The sequence below is a fragment of the Marmota marmota genome, unplaced genomic scaffold, assembly GCF_001458135.2.
Source record: "Marmota marmota marmota unplaced genomic scaffold, marMar, whole genome shotgun sequence".
Taxonomy (NCBI): domain Eukaryota; kingdom Metazoa; phylum Chordata; class Mammalia; order Rodentia; family Sciuridae; genus Marmota; species Marmota marmota.
Genome location: NW_025999869.1, coordinates 3,328,679 through 3,354,909, shown reverse-complemented (window position 1 = coordinate 3,354,909; position 26,231 = coordinate 3,328,679). Strand labels below are relative to the sequence as shown.

The 26,231-nt window shown below is 54.5% G+C and overlaps 1 protein-coding gene across 4 annotated transcripts in view; it reads right to left on the bottom strand.

The window, feature by feature from the left end:
- The window catches only part of Stk10 (serine/threonine kinase 10), a 108,016-nt gene that overhangs the window by 68,388 nt on the left and 13,397 nt on the right, over nucleotides 1-26,231 (bottom strand). For all 4 annotated transcript variants that reach the window (XM_015492618.2, XM_015492619.2, XM_048815483.1 and 1 more), the window contains exon 2: nucleotides 19,214-19,378. In XM_015492618.2, coding sequence (XP_015348104.1) covers nucleotides 19,214-19,378 — 165 coding nt within the window. The remainder of the gene's footprint in view (nucleotides 1-19,213; nucleotides 19,379-26,231) is intronic.

Below are 26,231 nucleotides of genomic sequence, written 5' to 3'. Positions count from 1 at the left end.
TACATATAGAAAACTACATCCTAAGTTCATATGGAATCTCCAGGGGCCCTCTACGGCCAAGCCAATCTTGCAAAACAGGCACAGAGCTGGACGTCACACGCTTTCTGATTTGAAAACATACCACAAAGCGACAGGAATCAGTACAGTAGGGTAATAAAGACCGATATATAGACCCACAGAACAGAACAGAGAGCCCAGAAATCAACTCTCACGCAGTGGTCGGATGATTTGGGGTAAAAGTACCAAGATCCTTCCACAGGGAGGAACCATCTTTTCAACAGATGGGGTTGGGAAAACTGGTTGTCCTTAAGGAAGAGAAAGGCTGGACTACCCCACACCACCCACAAGATTCAAAGCCAAGTGGATTAAGAAGTAAGAAACGGTCGGACTCCTAGAGGAAACCCGAGGAAAAGTAGCCGTGATCTCATGGACACAACACCAGAAGTACAAGCCACAGAAGCAAAACATCATTAAGTGGGACAGAGACAGAAACAAGAGTGCAAATCCACCTGTGGGAGGGGCCAAATGTCTGTGAACCACGCCCTCGACAACACCTGATCTCCAAAACGCAACAGCAAAATAACAGTGATCACCTTGTGTCACTTAACTGTGCGTCACTGGGACCAAGACGCCTCACGAGAACAGCCTGGAGGGGAAATTTACTTCAAGCTCACAGTTTCAGTAGCTCTGTCCCTGGTGGCTGAGCCACTGCTCTGGGCCTGAGGAAGGCGGGCCATTGTGGTGGAAGAGCACGGTGTGGGGGGCACGGCTCAGCTTGTGGCAGTTAGAAAGAGAGAAGGCACAGAGAGTCAAGGATGGACTATACAACCCCAAGGTATAGCCAGGGCCACTTCCTCCAGCCATGTCCTACCTGCCTATGGTTACCCCCCAGTAATCCATTCAGATTATCAATCCATCAAGTAGATTAAAACCCACCAGTTAGGTCATGGCCCCCATAATCTAATCATTTCACCCCCTGAATTAACCTAAGAAGTTTTTTTGGACACCTCCTATCCAAACCATCACAATATCCCCGTTTTTAAAAAAATGGACCAACACCTTGAATAGACGTTTTCCAAAGAAGACATACAAATGACCGAGAGGTTATGAAAAGATGCTCAGCCTCACACCACTAGGGAAATGCACGTCAAAACCACCTTGAGATGTCACCTTACGCCTGCAGGGATGTCTGCGTCGGTGAGGGAGTACAGCCCAGGGACCCCTGGCACAGTGCTACAGCAGCTGTAGAAAGTGTGGAGGGTCCTTAAGAAATGAGAACGAGAACTCAGGATCCAGCGATCCCATAGCTGTCTATTTATCCACAAGAACTGAAACCAGGATCCCACAGAGCTATCTGCACTCCAGCATTCACTGAGCACTCTCCATAAAAACCAAGATGCGGGAAGAGCCTCCGTGTCCCCTGACAGAGGAGTGGATAAAGAAAATGTGGCATCTACACACAACAAAATATTATGCAACCTTAAAAAGAAGAAAATTCTGCAATAAGAGCCAAAATGGATGAACCCCGAGGACAGTATGTTCAATGAAGTAAGCCAGATACCCAGAGACGATTCCTGCTGACTGCATTCACAAGAGGTATCTAAAATCACCCAATTCATAGACTCAAAGAGTGTCATCGGGATGGCCAGGGGCTGGGGGAGAGGGAGGAGTGAAGTTTCTGTTAAGCAAGATGAAGGATGTCCAGAGACCTGCCCACAGTGTCATGCCCCAGTCAGCAGCTGTATTTGTGCACTGAAACCTTTGTTAAGGGGGTAGATCTCATGGGACGTTTTCTCACCACAATCAAATGAATACCTTAACAAGAGGGGGCGGGGTCTGCCTGAGCTGGGACAGGGGGGCTGGCCGCCCAAGGGAGGCAGGTCCTCATGCACCTGGCCTCCTTCCTCAGCACCAGGAGGACGTCTCCCTGGTGACCACAGCTCCGACACTCTGGAGGGTGCCCGATGGGGGACTTGACAGCAGCCTGCTGCCACTGGCTTCCTCCTCTGGCCAGAGGCCAAAGGAAACAGGACACCTCCGCTCACCAGGCTGGCATGGACTTCCGCTGAGCAGCTGTCAGGCAGCAGAGGGTCGGCCTTGCCCGGGAGCCCAGCTGCACCGCCTCTCTGCCGGCTTTCAATGACCAGGTGAATTCACCAGGCACAATGTCCCAGCCCCTGGGAACAGCAGTTCCCGTCTGCCTGGCGCTGGCATTCGGGAGGCCAGTGTGCCGTGTGCTGTGGCCCGTGCCCAGCAGCAGCTCAGAAGCAAGGCCTTCCCGCCAGCGACCTCTCCGCAGCCCTGGGCTGGTCACTACACAAGCTGCCCTGGAGCTGGGCAGATCCAGCAGCAACCCAGGAAGTGCTTAAGACTGACAGAGCCAGAACCTTCAAACCCTCTTCTCCCCCACATCAGCCCTTCAGGACCAAACGCCGACCCCAAGGAGCATGACCAGCTGTCTCCGCCCTTCGAAGTGACACACAGGGAATTCAGTGGGCAGGGGTCCATGGTGGCACTCCATGCCTCCAAGCTCCCCCCCAGGTAGGGCAGTTACCAGGTGAGCTAACCTGGGCCACCCTCTTTCCCCTTCATGACACCTGTCACACTGGGACCCAACCTGGGGCCTCACACATGCTAGGCAAGTGCTCTACCACCAAGCACGGCCCTGGCCCCCGGCAGCCTCCGCATGCTTAACTTTGGGCTGGGCCCTGTGTAAAGTGCCATGTGACTCTGAGCAAATGGGGGATTCATCTGGCAGCTGGATCCACTTCCCTTCTTATGTATTTATTTATTTATTAATTTGGTACTGGAGATTGAACCCAGGGGGCACTTACCACTGAGCTACATCCCCAGGCCTTTTTACTTTTTGTTTTTGAGACAGGGTCTCATTAGGTCGTAAGGGCCTCGCTAAGTTGCTGAGGCTGGCCTCAAACTTGTGATCCTCCTGCCTCAGCTTCCCAAGTCCTCTCGAATCGCTGGGATCACAGATGTACACCATTACACCCAGCTCCACTTCCTTTTAAAGAGTGTTCCAGAATCTCTGTCCAGCATGCCACTCTTAAATTCCATTGGCCAAAACTTGATCACCAGGCTGCCCTTAGTTGCAAGAGAAGCTAGGAAATAGTTTTGTTTTTTTTTTCTTATTTTTAATTAGGCACACTGTCACTTCAAACAATATTTAAATTATAAATGCTACATAATTGACGTCATAGAGCCTTATGTTGGTAAGGAAGAAAGGGAGAACGGATATGGGGTGGTCTGAGAGTGCCCTGCGATCTGTCAACAAGTGTCATTGTTCGTACCTCCAAAACATACCAGGCACGGCTTCCTCCCCATCCATCCTGCCCAGGCACCGTCCCCCTACCACGTGACTGCAAACCGCCCTTGAGGGATACTCGACTCACCTCCCACCTGTCATCCCCTCTCCACTCAAAAGTCTGCCTGATCTTTAAAAAACCTACACCACACTGGGACACGACAGTGACCAAATTCTTTCGTTATGTTGTGTGCAGTACAAACGTGGATCACGGATCCCAGGACGATGTATAATCACAACGCACCAATAAAAAGTGGGGAAAAACATCGAACTAAAAAAAAAAAAAATTAGTCAGACCATGAAATTTCTCCATTAAAATTCCTGTAACTTTCCACTGCGGGGCGGACGTGGTGGTCCAAGCATCTCCGCGGCTCCTGGGCCTGGCTCTCCCCGCCTGCCTCCTGTCCCCTGGCCCACGCACTGGTGCACTTAGGCCTGTTTACTGAGCACCTGCTACATCTCCTTCAGAGCTCTGTGTGGACGCAGCGGTGAACACCGTAGACAGAACCACCTCCTCCAGGAGGCTCACTCTGGTGGAGGGAGACAGCAGGCCAAACGTGGAGGTCACTCAGCAGGGTCCTCGGTGACAAGCCCGTGGCCTCCTCAGCATTTCCAGCTCTTCCAACCAGAGGCCTCGGTCTCCCTGGGCTCTTTTTTTTTTTTTTTTTTTTTTTTTTTTTATTTCTATTTTTTATTAGTTGCTCGAGACATCCCTGGGCTCTTTGAGGAGGCTATTCTGGAAAACCGTGGGGACCAGGAGCTCAGGACGGTGGGTGCCCAGTACGCAGGGAGTAACCGTGACAATCGCGTCAGCAGAGCTGGTGTGTCGTTCCCATTCCACATATGGAAGGACTGAGGCTCAGAAAGATTAAGGTCACATACAGTTAGCAGCCAAGCCAGGGCCTGAACTGGGACCCACGTGGGCGCTGTTTATCTCCTTAGCAGCAGAGACACAGAGCAGCCACCAGCCCCCACCTCCTGCCTCAAGGAGGAAGCTCCAAAGGCTGGACTCAGAGGCTGGGGGTGGCAGGAAAGGGGCCCTGGGTCTCTGCTCCAGCCCCACGGCCCTGCTAGTCAGCACCACATACCAAGTGAGTTGCTCAGCCAAGATAAGGGAGCCAGGATGTCCCGGCCCAGATACGGGCAGCCTGGACCACACACAGGCTTAACCATCACTTTACAGCCCTCGGGCAGCCCTGCCACAGCCCCAGCCACCCAGAGACAACTGGGGCCCATGCTGTCCACCTTTCTCTCCCCTCCTCGGCCTCTCCTGAAGCCACGCCCCTGCACTGGGTAAACAGCAGGTGCTCAATAAGTAAATGTCAATCAAATTCCTGGAACTAAAATTAAGTCAGGCACAGCCAGGAGGTCTGGTCACAGTCCCAGGTCTGCCACGGTCCTTCCGTGGGGCTCTCCTGGACCTCCATCGGGGCATTTGGAACGCTGACCTTGTAGTGTTCGCGGGACTGAAGTCACTGATAATTGGACATCTGTGAAGGCCTGATCTCGTTCTGCACGTGCAGAGCAGGGGCCTAGAGGAGTCGTCCCTCAGTGTGCTGGAGGACTGGTTCTGGGGCCCTGCGGGATGTTCAGTCCCTGATGGAAAGTGACAATAGACTGTGGCGCAGGGACCGGGAGAAAGCCTGCATGTGCTCAGTACAGACACGAGGCCAGAGGGCCACCTGTGCGTGACCAGTGGGTGTCCGTCGAGCGCCTGAGCAAATGTGAATGAAATTCTTCGGTGGCTTGAGATGCTCAGAATTCAGGGCAGAATAACGTCACCAACACAGCTGACAGCAAAATGGGACAAAAGCATGGCAGTCCCCACCTCCACTGGCGTGCACAAGAGCAGAGATGATGGCTGCCATTATTGAGCACTTAGTGTATACGCCTGGGACTGGGCCAGGCCTTCTGTAAACTTCACTCAGAACCAGGAATACACTGAGGTCCGTGTAGTAGGGACAGCAGCTTCACCCCGCTGGGTTTGCTTCTGAGGGAAGCAGGGGTGGGTGCTGTCCCCAGCCCCCTGTCCTCCCTGCCTGAAACACCCTGTCCCCGGGGCCTTGACCCCCATCCATGCAGGAGGCAGACACTTCCAGATACTCAGCCAAGGCCTGCAGAAGGAAGGCCACCGAGGCAGCCTCCAAAAAACCCGAGTCAACACAAATCCGTCCCTGTGGGTGCGGTCGTCCCTGCGTGGCCTGTCAGCTGCCAGTCCTTGTGGGTGGGTCCAGAGCCTCCCACCTCTGAGCACAACAATGCGGCCATTGAGCAGGGTGCCCACACCCAAGGCCTACAGGAACTGGGCCTGGTGCCACCCCGCCCCGCAGGCCACCTTCACAGAAAGCCTGGTGAAGGAATTCTGGCTTCTCTGGGGATGACCTTGGGTTCCAGGTGCGGGCATGCATCCTGCCAAGGCAGGGACGGCATGGCGGGAGCCTCGGGCCTGGCACATTCCTGTCTCTTAGCCAGAGTCCCGAAGCGGGGTTACTCAGCCACCCCACCCCATGGAGGACAGAGGTGTGGCCCAGGTACCAAGGCATCTCTGGAATGGACATGAGGTGGCTTAAAGTCAGGGGTGCCCAACTCCTCAGGAACTGTCCAGCCCAGCAGCCCGGAGCACGGGCTTTGGGGTCAAAGTCCCCAGGCTTGAGTCACACTGCCATGCAGGGAACGCCAAAATCAGGGTGGCATCCGACTCAGGTCAGATGGCATCTGGCTCTGGGGGAGTCAGAGACTCAGTGTCTGCAGAGACACCATGGGGCCATCTGAATGGCCGGCCACCATCCCCTACCCAGCTCTGCCAGGGAAAGTGCTGGACACAGTGAGCCTCATCCCTCAGGCTAAGTGTGCACAGGGAGGTCGGGGACACAGACACATGGGGAGGTCCCCTGCGGGAGCCACTTCCAGTCAAAGTTTGTGAGGGTTTCCCAGCACTGGAGCTGGTCCTCGAGGGACAGGTAGGATGTGGCAAGGGAGGGGTGGCAACACGGGGCAGTGGGCCCTGCAGGTGGGAGCCACACTGGTCAGCTCCGGGAGGGGCCGTGAGCTCTGCTGGTGACATCCGATGGGCCCCTCGTGCTGCTGCATCCTGCAGACAACCCCAGCGTCCCTGGCTCTTTACCTAAGGGACAGGAGCCTCCAGTGCCTAGAGCACCCGAGTGAGCTCAGGTGGCAAGGTCCCAGCTCCGAACGACGTGCCTGGTTCTGGCCTGACACTAACCCGCAGCGTGGCTGGGGGAGGGGCCACCCGCCTCGGTTTGCTCACCTGTAAAGTGGGGGTAATTACTAGACCTGCCTCTTCAGACTCAACGCCTGACCTGAGGAAGGCAGAGAGCCAGTCCACACCTCCAAGGACACTGTGTCCTGCGACCAGCATCCTCTGAATGAGCAGGGCTGCCCCGCCTGCTGGAGGGAGCAGAGTCCAGCCGCATGAGGTCATGGCTGTGGAATGCCAGGGCAAGAGGCACTGTCACGATGGGGACAGACCTGTCCACAGAGGACACCCAGCCCCAGGCCTCCTGAGAGGTCAGCTGGGAGTGGCCACAAAGGAAGAGCAGCCCGAGGAACCTGAGGAAGGCAGAAGCCAGTCCCACCGGCCCTGCCCCGACCCCGCCATCCTCTCAGCCCTGGGATCTGCTGCCCGCTGGCCCCAGGGCCCAGGCAGAAGCGTGGGAGGGCAGACCTGCGGGCATGTGCCTGTCCACAGGGGCCACTGCGCTCCTCCCCAGGAGCAGATGCCATGCAGGAAGGTGCTCGGGGGCTGGCACTGCAGACCTTCAGCCCACCAGGCTCCTGAGCTGCACCGGATGCCAACTGTAAGGTCCAGGCTGATGCGGAGACAGCAGGGCCAGAACAGCCCTCTCCCGGGACGTGACCCGCCCCTGGAGGCCAGCAGGGACCCTCGGAGCACAGCGCCCCAGGAACCTGCGAACCTCACACTGAGCCCCACACCACAAGGCGACACTGCCCCTGGGGACCATGGCCCGGCCCAGGAAGCACATCCAGCCCACACACCTCCCTGTGCCTGGGGTCCCCATCTGTGAACGGGGATGGCAATTAGGTCACAAGCCGTGCTCAGCTCACGAAGACCTGTAAAGTGCCAGTGTGTGTGTCCCAAACATGGGGACCCACAGCCCTGACTGGAAGGAGGAAGGGCTTGGCCAACGTCAGGGAGCCCCAGGAAGGACAGGCCCCCAATGCCCATTCAAAGGGCTCCGACCCACAATACCACCCAGTAGGGCTGCACTGGGCCATGCAGGTGACCAAGCACCCAGAATTCAGAACTGCAGATAAAAGGGCAGAACAAGAGGAGACTGGGTGCAAGCCCCCGGGACCCCAGCAGCCCACCTGGTGGCAGAGGATGGTGCAGGACGTAGGTTCCCGACACTTTGTCCCACACGGAGCCGCTTTCCCCCACTCTGCCCCCACTTTTTTTCCAATTGACACGTAATCATTTCTAGATATTTGTGGGGTACGATGTGACATCCGTGTGACGATCAGACCAGGGTGACCGCTGTAGCCATCACCCAAACGTCCATCACTCCTGTGTTTTGGAGCAGTCAGATCCTCCCCACCGACTCCCGAAACACACAGTTCACATCGCCATCCGAGGTCGCCCCACTGTGCTGGGCACCAGGGGCTTTCCTCCTGCCAGCTGTGCCCTGAACCACTGGCCATCCCCCCGCCAGTGGACACAGGTCGGTTCCAGGCCTTCGCCAGCGGCTGAGCTGCTCCTACGGCACATTCTCTTTACGCTTCCGGTTTTTCCACGGCCTCATACACAGTGTCTGTCAGGGACCAGTGACCGGCCTCCCAGTCCAAGATGACAAGCCGCAGAAACTGTGGTCAGCGAGGCGTGGTCACAGGTGGACAGCTGTGGACAGCGGTTCCTCCCGCCCACGCCCTGCTGTGACCCCCGGACCTGCTCTTCCTCTTTGCAGAGGTACTGACTCAGAAGACCCCGGCACTGCAGGGACCCGCGGTGCCAGCAAGCCTGGCACTGGATAGCTTCAGGAGTGTCAGTGAGCTGGGCTCCGCTGCTCTCTGCGAGTAGGCTCCTGCCCTCCAGGGCCAGTGCTCACGTCCTGCCCCATTTCTTGTCCCGGAAGCACACCTACCAAGGACACAAGGGCCCTTTTTATTGTTTATTTTAAAGCAGGGTCGTACCAAATTGCTTAGGTCAGCCTCAAAATTGCAAACCTCCTTCCTCGGCCTCCCAAGTTGCTGGGATCACAGGCGTGTGACATGGCACCCAGAGCCCTTCTCTTCTTTAATGACTGCTGGCTCATAGACTCCTCTGATGTGAGGATCTCTATTTTACAGAGGTGACATGCCAGGGGGTGACTGTGGCTGGCAGGGAAGACACCTTCCACCTGACAGAGGCTACAAGACCAGGGTCCTCAACCAGGACGACCTGCCCAGGGGAACTGGGCTTCAGCTAGGGACACTTCTAGTTGTCACAGCTGGTTGGAAGGGGTACTAGCACTCATGGGCAGAGGCAGGACACTGCCAAATGCCCTGGAGGCAAGAACGCCTATTACCAGGACCTGTCTTACCCACAATGTCCACAGTCCCAAACCAGGACACCTGGCAGGGGCCGGCGTCCAGACACGGGGGCTGCACCAGGCCACCACAGAGTGGGGCTGAGGTCCTCACTGACTTGCAGGTGCAGCTGTGTCTTCCAGTGCCCCTGAGGACGTCTGTGGCCATTTCAGCAGAAGAGGCTCCCACGCCAGGAAGGCTGGGGACACCCCTTGTAGACGGCAGAGTGGTGTAGATGGCAAAGTGAGGAGTGTTGACGGCAAAGTGAGTGGTGTAGACGGCAGAGTGAGTGGTGTAGACGGCAATGTCAGCTTTTGAGAAGGGGCAAGATTGTTGCCTCCAGTGGACAAGGGGTTCCAGATCCATACTGTCACCCCGCTGTCACCCACGGTAGCCCTGATCCGACCACCTCATCCCCCAGAGGACCGAGTGCTCACCCCGCTGGCCTGTGGGCCTGGCCTGGCCCCTGTTCCTGCAAGAGAGCGCCCCTGGCTCGGCCCCAGGTGTCAGAACATGGGCACCTCCCAGCACCCAGGGTGGCAGGTGACCCCATCCGCGCTTCTGCTCAGGCAGAGCCCTAGGGGCGGCCAGCCCAAGGCTTCACAGGCAAAGGGGTGGCCGGGGGCCGCAGAATTCGCTTAGTTTCTTTCTACTTATGGCAACTGAGTTCTGGTTTCCAGGTAGGATGGCGATACGGGTTCTTTTTAAATAAATGTACTTCATTTATAACCGAGTCACCTTAAAGGACACCTGAGCTGCTGAGGGGCAGGATGGAGGGGCATGGGGAGGGGTCCTCCACAGCTCCCGTGGACGCACAGAGATGCCCAGCTGTACCAGGACAGTGGGTTTCACCCGGGAGGACTCGGGTTGTAGGGCCTCTGAGGACGAGCGGAAGTCCTGGCTTCAGCGGTCAGTGCAAGGTGCGGGGGCGGGTATTCTTGCTGAAAAACCCTCTGACCAGAGAAACCTGAGGGCAGAGCAGCCTTTGGCCTTGACTTGTGCTGGGTCTCCCTGCTGTGCCCACCAAAGGCCTTCCTCTGTCTAGCCCATGTCTCCACATGCCCTGACGTCCTCTCTCAGTGGGTGAGGGACACACAATGAAGCCTCGAAGCCTCGGGAGAGATCATCAGGTCCCAGGCAGAGAAGCCAGAAGGGAGGGGGCTGCAGGAAACTGAGGGAGAAGAGGGAATGGAAAGAAAGGTCCAGGGGAGGAGGGGAGAAGGTGCGACGGCACTGACCAGGCAACCACTCTGTGCCCATGCCCAGCCTACGGGTCTCACTTAGGATGATAGTACAGGCTAGATTTTGTTTCGTTATTCATATCATTTTAGAAATAAAGAAATGCAGGCTCACAGATGATCTCACTTGGCATCAGGATCCAGAATTGAACCCGTTCCTCCACCACCAGGCAGGACAAAGGAGAAGAGAGCCAGAGACTCATCACAGCAACAGCCACAGGAGGGAACAGCGTGCCCTGCTGAAGGCCCCCCAGAGCTCTCCATGCCCACAAGGACAGTACTGCCCTGACCCTGCCCTGACCCGGCCACCGGGCTCTTCCCTGGGGTCAGGGCCACTCTAGAGCACTCTCGACTGCTTTCTTTTTCCTCAATCCTCTTGCACCACTTGATATTTAAAAGCAGAAGTGAAGAAACCCTGAGGGATCTGGCTAAGATTACACATTCTGGAAGAAAATGAGCTAACTCTGTCAGGCTGCATGTGGGGCGGTTTGGAGAAGGAACTTCACCCACTCGGGAAAGTCTGTCCCTGGCCGCCGTGGCACACAAGTGACCAGGACACTCGGCCACCAGCCAATTTCTCATCCCCACGTCCCTCAGCAGACTCTGGGCCCATGACTGGCTCTGCCTGAGACCCCAGGGGGAAAGCTGGCTCCCGGGACCATGTGCAAGGCCCGGGCCTGAGAACCACCACTCGGAGGTCAACACTGAAGACCTGATCGGTCTCTGACCTTGAACCTCAGAAGCACAGCCTCCTCCCGTCCACACTTCTGTCTACGATGGTCCCTCTACTTGGATGGCCTTTCCTTCTCTGTTCCTCTGATGGACTCCCACGCATCCTGCGAGATCCAGTCCAAAGCTTCCTCTGAAGGCTCTCCTGAGCAGACAAAGGTCTACATCACACCCTTGGGCTCCGGCCTCACCTGTTCTGACCACTTCCTGATCAGCTCAAGGCTTAATTCTTGCCCCTCCAGTCTGACTGGGTCTAACACTGAGTATTTACCCCAAGGCAGCGGTGCTCACACCTAACAAACGTCAGAATCACCTACAAGTCTCTAGGGCACACTTCCCAGGTCCCGCCCCGGAGTTTCTGAACCAGTAGGTCCTGGTGGCCTGGTCACCTGCGCATCTATGGAGGGCCCCGGCGAGGCTGTGGCTGCCGGTCCGAGCGCTGCACTGTGAGAACCACTGCTTTCAAAGGTCAAGTGCAAACCCTTCCCACTGGCATTCGGGCCTCCCCACGGTGGCCTCCAGTGACTTTGTCAACCTCACCTTTCACCGGGTGCTGCCCCTGGTGCCAAGACAAGCACCCCCCACACACCTGGTTCTAGAACTGCCTTCCTGGATCTTGCAATGTCTGGAACCCACACCCACAAAATGAGCACATCACACCTGGCAGGGTCCCCACGGGGACACATGTAGGCTGGAGGGGCCGAAGCAGGGTCTGGGCGGGTGTGACAACCGGGGCCAGCAGACTCTGGTGTCTACTCTGCACAGCTACGAGGCAGCCACCGTCCAGCCGAGAGCCGCTCTGCTGCTGCAGCTCAGCCCTGCCAGCTCTGCACCGGAGGCAAGCGCCCGGCCCTGGTCTCTCACTTTCTTCATCAGAGAGGAGAGGAGCGGCCCACCTTGGGAAGTGGAGGAAGTGAGACAGGGGGCTCAACCGTCACACGTCACACGGGAGCCCTCGGAGTGCTGGCTATGATTGGTGTTATCTGTGGACCCGGGACTGCCACGTACTTGCTGCCCAGCCACAACCCATCGTGGGAACGGCCGGGCAGCCACTTGGGAGGCTGAGGCAGAAGGACCATGAGTTCAAAGCCAGCCTCAGCAACTCATCGAGGCCCTCAGCTGGACCCTGTCCTAAAATAAAAAATAAAAAGGGGGGCTGGGGGTGTAGTCAGTGGTGAAGCACCTGTGGGTTCAATCCCCAGTCCAAATCTTAATAAGGAGGAGGAGGAGGAGGGAGGCAGACACGCCATAGGTATTTTTCTGACTGCGTACACAGTTGTCAGTCTAAAAAATACCTGAAGGGGCAGGAGGATGGATGGACAAACCGGAGGCTGGGTCCATGGGGACGCCTTTGATTCACATCAAAGGCGGCTCTGGGAGGTCAGTTTGGAGTTAGACACTTAACAACCTGGAAATTTCTCATAAAGAGGTTTTTGGAGAGAAACTCACAGGTGCCCTGCACAGAGTTGTTCACAAAACAAAAACAAAAGCAGAAGTGGCCAAATGACCACCCACGGGGCAGCTGGGAAGGCGGCTTCCTGGGGAGAACAGAGGGGAGCGGGGAGCGTGCCCCTGCTGCCTGGGAGAGGCCCGGGAGCACCGTGGACAGCGGAAGGCAGGCGGGCAGGCAGGCTGGTGGGCATGCTCTTACTTTTTAAAAAATTGCATGAAAAATTCTAAAAAAATACATCCCCAGGGTTATTAGTGGTTCTCTCCGGTATAAAAATTTGGATGGCTTTAATCTTTTTCTCTTTTGCTTTTCTCATTTTCCTCTGATGCCTACCTATATGATATTTGCATAATTTCTTAAAAGAAAAAAAAAACTTTAAAAAAAGCAGCACCTTGAATTGGGACAGAGAAATCACAGTGACATCGGCCTCTGCTGAGTGACTCTGATCAAGGGGCCTGCCCTCTCTGTTCCTTCCTCTGCAAAAGCTACCTGGTGGCTCTCCCTACCTGCTCTACCCCAGGGTCCCTGGAGACAGTGAGCAGAGCAGGCTCTGAAATCTGAAGCTGATGGGGGGGGTCCCTCTCTGCTGCCCAAGCAGCCCCCCCGAGAAGATGCTCAGAGGCACAGGAGAGGTGTCTTATCCTGGGCAGCTAGTATCAGCAGACAGCTGGGGAGGCTATGCTATGGTTTGAGGTGTCCCCCAGAGGTTCATTTGATGGAGGTATGGCCCGGAAGAGTGATGTCAAGAGGAGGTGGGGGCTGGGGATGTGGCTCAAGTGGTAGCGCGCTCTCCTGGTATGCGTGCGGCCTGGGTTCGATCCTCAGCACCACATACAAAAAAAAAAAAAAACAAACATGTTGTATCCGCCGATAACTAAAAAATAAATATTAAAAAATTCTCTCTCTCTCTCTCTCTCTCTCTCTCTCTCTCTCTCTCTCCTCTCTCACTCTCTCTTTAAAAAAAAAAAAAAAAAAAGAGGAGGTGGAACCTTTAGAGGTGAGGACTGATGGGAGGTCATTGGGCCCCTGGGGGTACCGCTCCCAAGGGGCTAACACAGCTCTCCTGGGGCCCCAATCTCTCTCTGGCTTCCTGTCTTGCACCATGACCTCTCCTTCTGACACATATCCCACCATGATGTCATCTTTCATGATGTCCTCACCAGAATAGAGCCAGTGCTGACACCATGATCTTGAACCTCCAGAACTCTGAATCAAATAAACGTCTTTTCTTTATAAAGTTCCCCGCTTTGGGCGTTTCATTATAGTAATAAACAACAGATTAATACAAACTAAAATTGTTACTGAGAGCTCGGTCCTTGTCTTCAGTGCCAATCCAATAATGAGGACATGGTTTTGAGAAAGAGGAAAAAGAAGTTTTATAGCTTTGCTAGCAAAGGGGACTCCTGTCCCAGGGGCTGTGATTCTGCCCATCAAGGGAGGTTGGGGGAATTTAAAGAGGTGATTCAAAGGCTACGTTCCACTGTTCTCTGTCAGAGTTGCCATTCACTTGTTACTGTGGGAGACAGTCATTTCTGAGATCCTCTGGTGCCATCCCCAAAGTCTGGATTCCTTTGTTCCTGTGGTGGGTTGTGCTCAAGGACAGAAAACTCTGCCTGGGATGGGAAGAAAGGTAATCTTGTTTCCCTGAGATTAGAAAGAGGGAGAGATTAGGGAGGAGCAGGAAGAGAGGAAGAGAAAGAAATGTGTCCATTTTAAAAATTAGTTGTGGTGGCCAAGCAGCAAGGGCTATATTCAAAGCTTAATGTGGATACTGTTATAATTCCCCACTGTTACAATTCCCCACTGTCAATTCCTACATCCCATTTCTATGGAAAAATGGGCAGCCATATCTCCAAGCTGCTTCTTGCTGAAAGGGGCAGGGGGAGTAACCCAAACCCTTGTTCTTTATCAGGTGGGTCATGGAGAGTGAAGGGCATTCAGCATCAGAGCAGTCCAGAGGTCCACAGTGGCAGATGGCAGGTGACTGGACAGCTATACACAGGGCAGGGTTCATGCTAAGTCAACAATAAACAAGATAGCAAAGCATTGTTTTTTGTAAACAATTAGCACAAAAGCAATTAGTATTTCAGCCAGTCTCTGAAAACCATGAAGACACTAACTCATAATCATATCAATGAAAAACAGATTTGTCAATGTAGGAGATTAGGGAAAATTTGTAGGTCTATGAGATCAGGCTCAAATTAACTCAGGACAAACTTGTGACTCTAGAGTCCCTTTCAATCATTATTATTAGACACTCCCATACAAGAACTCTTCCTTTATGGCCTGCAGAGTTACTCACTTTTGGTAGGGCCAACACAAATATACATCTTAAGTTACATTTTACAGAACCATTATCTTTCCTTTTAAATGTCCCTGTAGGACTGTGCCTTGGCTGTACTCTCCTGCCAGCCAGGTGTTTAAGACTAAGTTGGTTAAAACTGACCTTGTTCCTATCAATTCTTAAGAGTCAGCTGAGATTCCTCAGAGATCACTCTTGGGGACATGTACGAAGCCTCCTGGCTCCTTTAACTTTCCTTTACCAGTAATGCCACCACCTGCCAGGATGGGTCAGGTCTGCCTGACTACATGTGGCTTCTCTTGGAAGCATCAGGGACATTTCTGTCTCCAATGACCCTCCTCTTTGCAGAATGTGCACTGGTTGGCTTCCTGTTCTCTAGGGTCCTCTCAATGTACCTGATCAGCAGATCAGGTGACTCACCAGAGTTGCAGGGTCCAGAGAGGGGTCTCATCATTCTCTGGTCCTGGCTGACCTTTGAGGGCAAGGACCAGAATTTTAGGTGCTCTTTCCTTGGCCCTTATACTTCCTTGATTTTGATCTCCAAGTTTTTGGTTTTAAACATCCAGCAAGCAAGTTTCACTAGTCTTGAAGTGGGAGAAATGTGTTTTAACCTCCATGTCTGTAATTTTACAGTTATCCCTTTCACTTAAAGGTTGGTATAGGGCTGTAAGCCAGCCTTATATCCTGTCTGCCCTGTAGGTGATGGCTTATTATCTCAAATTAACTTTTAGAAGCAGTACCTTTGCAAAACACTAACAGGCAAGAGTTATAAAATTTACAAGGAAAATACAGAATGAAACTAAGAGGGCAGAAACATATTCAGCTTGTATAATAGCTATGAACCAAGAAAAGTGATTTTTATAATCTTAAACTTTTACTTATGTATATTATATTCCCTGTTTATTTTGACATCACAGTAATCTTTACAACAAAAATCCATTTTTTGAACCCAACTTTAAATGAGCTAAAGTGTGGCCTATTATAGAGGCCTTCTAACATGGAGTGAGGTGGGAGGCAGAGCCTTCTCTCAGGTAAGGAGGGCTCTTGACAAATAACACAACACAATATTATATCTGAAACTTGAATCAAACAAAGGCTAAAAGAGTTTTTAACTTTTTTCGTGGAAAAAGTGGCAAAGTGCTTCTATGTTTTACAATGTCACCTTTAAACAGATCAGAAATTTAAATGGATTTTTGGATTACCTTCCAAAAATCCATTTAAATTTCCATCCCAGTGTAAAGAGTAATGCAAAATTTTATATGTAACTTATTTACAACATGTAACCTTTATCCAGTCACAAAATATCAAATGTCATAAATAAATACCAACCAAATTCGTTATTTCTGTATAAATCTGAAGGAGACTATTGTTGCAGACAACTTTAGCTTAAAGAATACCAACTTGGCTAAATGCTCTCCTAAACTTTACATCTAACTGTTTAGCTTTCAAAATAAAATTTAGAATCCATAGTATACATAGCTACAATAATCACAGATCTGCCTGTGTTGGCAGTACTAGCAAAAATCAAAGGATAAACAAATCTCAAACTTAGGAAACAGTGTTCATGATCAGAAATAGACTCAGTCAAAGCAAACAGCTATAAGACAGGTCTTCAAATGACTGTGTGGCCCTTCTATGTCAGAACAGTGTATAAGAGGGAACAATTACTGGTTACCTTGCCAGTAAACCTAGATAAATTTTCATTTTATAAGCTTTTACATAACACTTAGCCAAGGCTCAGACAGATATAGTTCTCAGATGTGTAAATATATCCAATCACATATATTTAGAGTGTCAACTATATTTTGTTGTAACCTAAAACAAGGGTTGTTTATTTAACCAGTTATGAAGTAATCATTTAAAAGACTTTAAGATAGGTATGAACCCTAATCCCTTTAAGAAGACTTAGTTTCCTAAGTAATAAAACCTAACAGATAAAAGAAAATCATCTGGATAGATAAGAGCAGATCAATGTTTCACACTTTGCTTTATATCAGCACATTAAAATTTGAAAAACTTTGACTGACTATGCTAATTATAGCCAATTTAATCCCATACACACTTTTTGAGACGTACCTTCACAGACCTTCTGCAACTTACTTAGACATTCGCACCTTGTCTATACCTTTAGTTTTGCCCTCTTTCACCTTGGACTTTACCATACAAAATAAATCCTCATCCAGAAACATAACCTTCTAATTTTCCATAATAAAATACATTTTCATACCCGTAACTTTCTTATCTCTTTTTTCCAGCTTCAGACCCTTTCTTAAACTCATATTCTGAAACAGTCCTTATGAATATTACCTGTGCATTTAATTTACACAACAAGTTCCATCCAGCAGAGGGGTAGACACCCAGCATGTGCACAAACTGGACTTTAGTCTTTTTTCTCCCAGGCTGCATTCAAGGGGTTGGAGCCCAGGATATTTCTGAGCCTGACCTGTTGTCACCATTATCGTTATCATAATGCCATCTACATTCCCCACAATGGTACCCAGAGACTCCCTTAGGGCCTTTTTCTCGCACTAGGCGTGCTGGTGTTTGGTGGAGGAGGCCCTTTCCGTCCCCTTCTTTAGGCTTCTTGAAGATCCCTTGCAGAGGCTGCCTACAGAACACAGGTAGGCCTACGTTTCTGGGGTTTTCCTTTTCTGGGTGCAGTTGTTTACCCTGCCAGTCTCCCCAGTTGTTACAGCAAGACTTGCTTTGCCCCAGTGATGGACAGCCCCTGGCCCAACAGGGTGTCTTGTCAGATCTTAGAAGTGGAGACTCTTCCTGTCCCAGGTCATAAAATGACAGTGCAGGAACCTACTGCCACCTCCTTTGTGGCCAGTGGCCTTCACCCCCCAGGGGCAGAAGGGGCTGGAAGGCAGGGAGAAGTAGGTTCTCTTTGGCCATTTCACTATAGCCGGGCAGCTTTCCTGGGATTTCCTCCACTCGGGGCTGGTGTCCTTGACCACCGTGCCATGACCGGCAGCTGCCTGGGGCCAGGCTGAGGATCAGTGCTGGGACTCCCAGTGCCAGGCTGAAAGGATTTAAATCTTCTCGAACCCCCTCTTCTGGCGTCCTGCTCTCCTTGCACACCGGAGGCAGGGCTTTTAGCAACCTGAACTTAGTTCCTGCCGGTTCAGATCCTTTATCATGAAACCGCATAATGCCTGCACAGATGGACCCCCTTCCGCACGTTACCCCTGACAGACCAACTTCAGTGGCCAGATTGCGTAATAATCCAAAAAACCCCTCAAAAGCCAGACCCTGTTTCAGCACCATCTTTCTCTGTGGCTTAGACCTACAGGTGGCCCATGCAGCCAAGGTCCTTCCTCCCAAGGGGCCACAGGGAAGATCCACGTAGCTGGCCCATGGCTCAAAGGGCCAAACAGACCCAGAAACAAACCACAGAGCCAGACAAGAGAGGCTCACCAAAGCCCCAGGGGCGGACGGGAGCCTTTAAAACAGACAGAGCTGCCGCAGATCTCTCTCACGCTCACTCTGCCCCTGACAGTCAACTTCAACCGCAAGACTGCGTGACAACTCAAAAACCTACTCAAAAGCCTTTTCCTCAAGTGAAACAGATTCCTCCACTTAGCATCAGGTTCTGTTCCTAAAATCCAGGTGTTTTGTGTAAAAAGAAGCCAGTATTCAATGCCCCACTCAGTGGGAAAGATTATAAAGCATTACTCATCAGTTCCAAGTTCTCCATCAGTTTCTTAAAACACCATCATGATCATCTGCACCATGCTAGAACATTCCTTCCTGATGGACAAATAGCTCTTTACCCCTCAGCAAGTGTGGCCCCTCGGCTCCCTTCTCAACACGTCTACACAGCAACCCCAGGGTCTCACAATTACATCTGGAATTTTCACCTGAGACCTTTCCTGCACATGGTTCTGAATTTCGATGTGGTTCTGAAATGTCACAGACATGACATTTTCCATGTACACCTTGGCTAAACATTTTGGAGAGGTTCACATCCTGGGAAGTTTGGGCTTTGTAAACTGAGGGGCACTGGCGTCAGGACAGCTTCTGTGGGGAGATCTGTCCCCTGACCACCAGGGCTGCTCCAGGATTCCACTGCAGAAGCTGTGGGTGACGCTGAGTTCACAAGACACCTCAAAGCCGCCCCTGCACCGCGCAGGACACAGGATGTGGTGCTGCAGGGAACGGGAAGAGGGGCTGCAGGGCCCCTGGTTTAGAGCTGTGGAGCTGCAGCCGCAGTAGAAAAGGAGCCTTATGCCGTGAATAATAAAACCGCCAGGGCGGTCCACATGCCAGGCGCCCTCAGACCTACCCAGAATGAACCGCTCCGCGAGCCAGGCACCATCAGTTGGGAACCCTTACCGGAGGGGAGCAGAAGTGCTTCAGATTTGGGAATATTTGCAGACTTCAACATCTGAGCATCTTCATCCCCAAACCCCAAGCCTGATGCACTCTAGACCTGAAACATGAGAGCACCTCTCAGGTCTCACAAGCCCCCCAGATTCCAGGCCCCCGAGATGCTCATCTCGCCGTGCCACCCCCACTGTGCAGATGGAGAAACCGAGGCCGCGACGGGCTACGCATGTATCTCGGGTCAACTGGCGTGTAGCAGCATCCCGGGATCCAGGCCGTGCGGGCCGCAGGGGCCGGGCACCTACCCACAGCTTCGTGTCGTAGTAGTAGGCACCCAGGAGCTTCACGATGTAGGGGTGGTCGCAGGTGGCCAGGATCTCGATCTCCACGATGTAGTCCTCCAGCTCCTCCTCGCTCTTGGTCTCGATGACCTTGGCCGCGGCCAGGGCGCCCGTCTCCTTATTCTTGGCCTGCAAAGCGGAGACGCAGAAGGTCAGCCAGGCGTGCTGGGCAGGAAACTGACCCTGGAAGGCAGCCCAGAGGGCCCCGCAGAGTGTGAAAACAGAGGCCGGATGTGCAGAGGGGACCAGGAGCTGCACCAGGACACACACTGCTCTGGACCGTGGCCAGCGCTGCGCGCCATGTCAGCACAGGGACAGGGCTCGGGGTTGAATAATGGTAACAGCAGACACCCCCTCCTCGGGGGTAACACAAGGAGGGGACAGTGCTACCAACCCCCAGGCCCAAGAAGGGCATCTGCTCAGTGGGAAGATCTGCCCCCCAACAACCAAAGTGATACTGTGTATACAACAGGTAGCACACTAGCTTTCATACATGCTGGGGTGGTTGGGAAGGGCGGGAAGTTCTGGAAAGTCACTGCCCTGCGGCAGGCTGGTGGGGGCACTAAGAGAAGAGGACTCGTGAGGCACTCCCCTCTCTCCATACCCTTAGATTTCCATTTGCACCATTTCACATATGTTGTACGAGTAGAATGTAAGGCGGGGGTGCAGCTCTGCGGGACAGCACCCGCCCAGCTCTGCAAGGTCCCGGGGCCACCCCCTGCCCCGCAAAACCAGAACCAAACCATGAAGCCAGCAGAACACACAGGGGTTTAAGGGCGGGCCCTCCAGTTACAGCAGAATCACTTCTGAGACATGTCGCCTGGCCAAAGCCCCGGTTCTCATCTGATGAGAAACAGCACTGATTTTCCCACCTGGATGGCTACTTTTCCCAACGGAAAGTTCCAGTGTCAGTGAGGACTTGGGAGAAATCAGAACCATTGCCACCAAGGAAAAGGGCGTGGCAGCTTCCCCACAGGGTCACCGCAGACCAGCACTCCAACAGCAGGCAGGGACCCGAAAGAGACAGAAGCAGGGACTCCAGCAGATGTGTCCTTCTTCACCGGAGCCAGAGGCGTGAGCAAGCGAAGGGTAATCAAGGAGATGGAGAAACAGGACACGATGCCTAGTACCATGGCATAGTATTCAGCCCTTAAAAAGGAGTGAAGTCTGACCTTGGCTACGACATGGATGAGCCTTAACAACATGACGCCAGCAAAGCAAGCCAGACACAAATGCCCCAATGCTGCCTGACTCCACCTACTCTCAGAGCCGGAGGAATCACAGACAGGAGCTACAGCAGAGGTCTCCAGGGGTGGGAGAGGGGGCGTGGGGAGTTATTGTTTAGTGGGTGCAGAGTTCTGTTTGGGGGGCTAAGGATTTGCAAGAGAGAGAGGTGCTGGCTACACAGTGGTACTGTGGACTTAGTGAACAGCATGGAGTCATTGCTTATGAAAGGTCACAATGACAAATATGGTGTTGGATAAATCTTACCAAAACTCAGAGAGTGGGACAGAAATAGCCCTGCAAGGGCCGGGAGCAGCCTCCCCCTCCTTGGCAAGAGCAGGTGTCCTGGAGCCGCGGGGCAAGACGGCCTCTCGGCCAGGGTCCCACCAGCCACACAGGATGCTGCTGGGAGCATCTGCCCCACTGTGCGACCGTGAGTCCAGTGTCACCAAGGGACATGTGAGCAGCATGGCCCCTGAGTGAGCTGCTCCTCTGGAGACCAAGCAAAGCATGGGGACGGGCTTCGGGGTCCCCATGACCGTCCCACCGTCAGTCCCGGAGCCTGGCGCTGTGGGCAGCAGTGCGCTCATCCTGTGGGCAGGACCAGGGGCCAGCAGCTCTGCCCCTCCCAGCCGAGAAGGACAAGCAAGTCCAGGGTTAGACGGGGACACAACGGGAACAGTGGGAACGCACCGGGATTTGGGTATCTACCTCCAAAGACAGCCACCCCTGCACCGCTCCCTGCGCTCCTCGGAGCGGGGACAGGTGAGGCTCCGGGCACAGCACCGCCACCCTCTCCAGGGCTGCCCAGAGCCCGAGGTCCAGCGGGGAGACAGGTGGCCCTGCACAGTGGAGTTAGAGCCAGCGCCCACAAGGGCAACCCCCTCACAGCTCTGTTGCTTTGCTTTTCATCTGTTTTTTTCTCAGTGAGGAGCACCTTTTGCTGACTGAGCGGCCAAGTCCTGGGGTCCCACACAGCGGTGACAAGACTTCACATTTCTGCAGGCGGCCCTGCTGGAGCCCTGGGATAGACGTGCACACGCGTCAATCCATTCGCACTCGGCCAAGGCCAGGGCCCCATCTCTCCTCAGGTACACACCCCAGAGAGCTCCATCCGAGTCCCTGAGGCCAAAGTCTCTGCAGCCTCCAGCCTCCGGCCTCCAGCCCAGCTCAGGGGAGGGGATTCACAGGGCCAGACCTTGTCCTGGGACGACCTGCCCACCGGGCCTGCCTGTGTGGGGTCCTTCCCCCAATCTCTCTCCCTCCTCCTCCCTCCTCCTCTCTCTCTCTCTCTCTCACACACACACACACACACACACACACACCATGTGCCCAACTTTAGATTTCTTCATGTTTCATTTTATTCCCACCAGAGGACTGAAAAGACTCCTTTCACTTCTGTAGAGCATCTCTGCTCCATCCCCTCCTCCCTCTCCTCCTCCTCCAACTCTTCTTCCCTCTCCTACCTCTCCTTCTCCTCCTCCACCTCCTCCAACTCCTCCTCCCTCTCTTCCATCTCCTCCTCCTCCTCCATCTCTTCCTCCCTCTCCTCCACCTCTTCCTCCCTCTCCTTCATCTCCTCCTCCTCCATCTCCTCCTCTTCCTCCATCTCCTCCTCCCTCTCCTCATCCTNCTCCTCCTCCTCCCTCTCCTCCTCCTCCTCCTCCCTCTCCTCCTCCTTCACAAACTCCCAGGAGGAGCTCAACAGCTCTGCTCCTTTACAGAGAGGAGGCAAGGTCTGAGGGCCTAGCAAGGCCAGGCGAGGGCCAGGAGCCCGGGCAAGCCCGCCACGCTGAGCGGGAAAGGCCCCTCCATCACCCACCTTCACTCTGGCGCTGGCGGGAAGGCTGTGCCACTTTCTCCTGGGTTTCCTGGAAAGGGGTGTTTTCCTCTAGGGTGGAGGAGGTGAGGGCTGGTTTCCAGGAGTGCACAAAACCTACTTTGCCCACTGTCCTGAAAGGCAGCGTTGACCACAGGGCTGGGCCTCCCGTGGGGCGCCAGTGTCAACACAAGGAATGGAGGCCACCAGCACCGTGCTCAGGTTTCACCAGGCCAGAGCCTGCCAGGGAGGGGTCGGGAGAAACCAGGGCCAGAAAGTGACTTGGACAAAATTTTACAAGCCTGGCTGAAGTCATAGCCCATCGCAAGGCCACAGAGGAGGCCCTAACGGCAGAAGATAAAGCAGCGACACCCCGGAGCACTCTGGGTGCCACCCACCCTGGAAGACAGACACCACTTATTCTGGGTTAACAGGTGACGGCTGAGACCCCGAGAGCCCCGTGGTCCTTCTCAGGTCGCACAGCAGAGAGGGTGGGTCCTAACCAAGCCTGCCCGGCTCCAACCACCTCCCGGAAGGCCCTGCTTGGCCAGTGTCCACAGTTCCCCACTCCAGCTCCAGTCACTAGGGACGAATGGCAGCCACTGCCAATTGGCCCCCTCCTGCAGAGGGAGCGCCAGCCAGCCGCAAAGCTCACGCTGCCAGAATTCCACCTGCCCCTGAGCCACTAAGGCCGGCATGAGCTGGCACGTCCACTTCCCAGACCGGCAGACTGAGGCTTGGAGAGGCCCCAGACCCACCGGGAGTGGGAGCTTCAGCACTGGCCTCCCACGGCAGCTCTCCGGCTCTGTCATAAGCACCACTTCACCCACGAGGCCATTGCTGGCTGGTGCCGTGCTGAGCGCCTGTGCTCCCAGCTGCTCAGGAGGCTGAGGCAGGAGGACGGCTTGAGCCCAGGAACTGGGAGCCAGCCAGGGCAGCAAAGTGAGGTCCTGTCTCTCAGGAAACAAAGGAAGAACACAAAGAAAACAGACTGGTTCTCCCAGTGGCTTGGGAGGCTGAGGCAGGAGGATCATGAGTTCAAAGCCAGCCTCAGCAACAGCGAGGCGCTAAGCAGCTCAGCGAGACCCTGTCTCTAAATAAAACACAAACTAGGGCTGGGGATAGGGCTCAGTGGTCGAGTGCCCCCGAGTTCAATCTTGTACTCACCCACCCCCCAAAATAGAAAACAGATGCTCAGGGAGGTGAAGCCATTTGCGCAAGGTCACGCAGCTGGTAAATAACAGGGTAGGAATTAAATTTTGGCCCTGTGGTTTCAAAGTCCTCGTGCCTGACTGCTCTGCGGGAGGTGTCTGTCTATGAATTCCGCAGCAGTCGGGCCTGGGCCTCGGTTTCCCCCTGTCCAGTCAGGGGGTGGGAACGGAGGCGCGAGCTCCCTCCGTGCTCTGGGATGATTTGGGGGGTGGGCGGTCCTGGGAGCTCAGGGTGGTCAATGGAGAGGGGGTGCACGGTGGCCTCCACAGGCTGGATGGCACAAGGAACAAGTGGCTGTCTGTGGCCTCTGACGTCCATCTCTCCCACCAGCCGGGGTCCAGAAGAGGGCAAGGGGTCCCCCGCTGGCCTCCACCGCCAGCCAGCAGTGACTAACCCTCGGCCCACACCCTTGGGAGCAGACACACAGTGGCACTGTGTCTCCTGGCCCAGACACCTCGGTGGGAACAATCCTTCCCCTTGTGCCGCCGCAGCCCAGCCTAGAGGGGGGTGGGGCAGCTGCCCAGCCGGGAGCCCTGTCCCACCCAAGGGGCCCGGGCAGCCCATTCAGGGGCTGGGGATTCCTGAGAGCCAGTCACACAGTGGCCAGCAGGGGACAGTCCCGGAACCTCCCTTTCCCTCCCAGCTGCCGCTGATCACGATGTTCCCCTGCCTCCTCCCAGGAAATAACTGATATCGTGGAACTTGGGATCCGGAGAGAACACAGCCACCATTCCTAACTCCCACGCCCATTCTGCAAGGAGAAGGCAAGACCACCAGGCACACGTGGGCCTCCAGGGGAGGCCTGCAGGGGCCTGTTCCCGCAGGCACCAACTCCAGGCCCGCGAGTCTCCACAACAGCCTGCAAATGAGTCCAGGGGTCAGGGGACAGAAAGGGACCTGGCCAGCCTCCATTCCCCTGTGGGCTCAAAAGTCCAGTCTTCTTTGGGGACTGCCTCTCTGGCTCCCAGTCCAAGGGACTCACTCATGAGGGACAGACCCCACTCTGCTTCCCGTGCGCACTCTAGCCACCAGCAAGCTGACCCTTCTCACAACCACTAGTTCAGGGTGGACATGTGGCCCAAGGCAGGCCGACAGTGTCGGACCTGGGTGGTGTTTTTGTTTGTTTTTTACTTTTGTATTTTTGTTAGAGTTATCAGGAAAGTGGCTTTTTCTTTCTATGGGGTTGCTTAACCGATGGAGTGGAAGGCTGGAGAGTCCAGCAACTCATCTTGTGACTCCTTTAGACGGCCAGCCTAAGGGGGAGGCCAATACAGAGAAGCAAGGTCCATGTAGGGAGGTAGGCAGAGGGTTGATGATTCTGTGGAGCGCCTGGAGCTAGCTGTTCCTGAAGGCAGACTACCCTTAGACTTCTCAGATATGTGAAAAACCAATAAACTCCCTTTGGGACTTCTGTCACTTGCCACCCATCTAGAAGAGTTTGTGGAAGAGTTTCACCATGAAATATACATTAAACACGTCACCTCCCCTCACAAACCCACCTGAGCAACAAAGCCACATCTACTGAGACCTCACAGGAGAGTCGGCTGAGAATCCAGGACCTGGGGAACTAGGAAATCAGCAAAAGCAGGCAGCAGTGACAACCTCAGGGCTGGCGTGGAGATGAGTCACTGGCAATGCCACGAACCACTCCAGTCTTTGAAAGCTAACCGCTGGCCGGGTGCGATGGCGCATGCCTGTAATCCCAGTGACTCTGGAGGCTGAGGTAGGAGGATCACAAGTTTGAGGCCAGCCTCAGCTAGTGAGGGAGGTCCTGAGCAACTTAGCAAGACCCTATCTTGTTAAAAACTGGGGATGTGGCTGTGTGGTCAAGCGCCTCTGGGTTCGGACCCGTTGGGGGTGGGGGGAGGAAGAAAGAAGTGTGTGCTTCTTTTTCTAGAAAGAGAAAAGGGAGCAAGGGACTGGGCCACGAGGTCTCCTAGCAACCTGGGGCGCGAGAGAAGGCTCCCGGCTGACCTGCCAAAGGAAAAGTCCAGGCAGTGGGTCAGCGCCAAGGACGGGGCAGTCAGGGCTAAAGGTCTCCATTCCTGGCAGCTTGACTAGACGGCTGTGCTGGGAACCCACGGGGCTTGGGGTGCAACACATGGTGTGCAGCTGTGGTGTCACAGCCAGGGCACACGGCGTCTCCACGGTGAGGGCCACTGCCAATCTCCCTGCGAAGGAGGGAGGGGACACTGCTGGCTGTGTGCCAGGGAAGGGTGACATGAATTCAAGCAGGGACCTGGGCTTCTCAGCCCACCATGCCAGGGGTGCTGCCCGCCTGCTCTGGTGCAGACCCCGTGACCTTTTCCTCACTGCTCGATGGCTCCCTGCGGCTGGCAAGACGGAGCACCCGGGCAGCATACATGGCCCGAGATCCACCCTGCCCACTGTACGGGCACCACACGGCCTCGAATTCCGCCAGGCCTCACGGGGGCCTCTTGCTCCGTCCCCCTCACAGTGCCCCCCGTCAGCACACTGGACCTGCCCACAGAATCCAGCGGGGCCCCAGCCCGTGGCTGAGCGATGCCGGACCCCGGCCCTTGACATCCTCTGTGCCTTGCTGGGCATCAGCACAGGCTGCCTGGGCCACGCCACGGTCAGCCACCTCCCACCAGGCTGTGAGCTCTGGAGGCTCCTCCTGGCCCCCATCTAGGCTGCATCTCAGGGACCCTGGCATGGAACAACAGGGGGACAGGTGGGAAGGGGGAAGGTGTGGGGGGCAGGAGG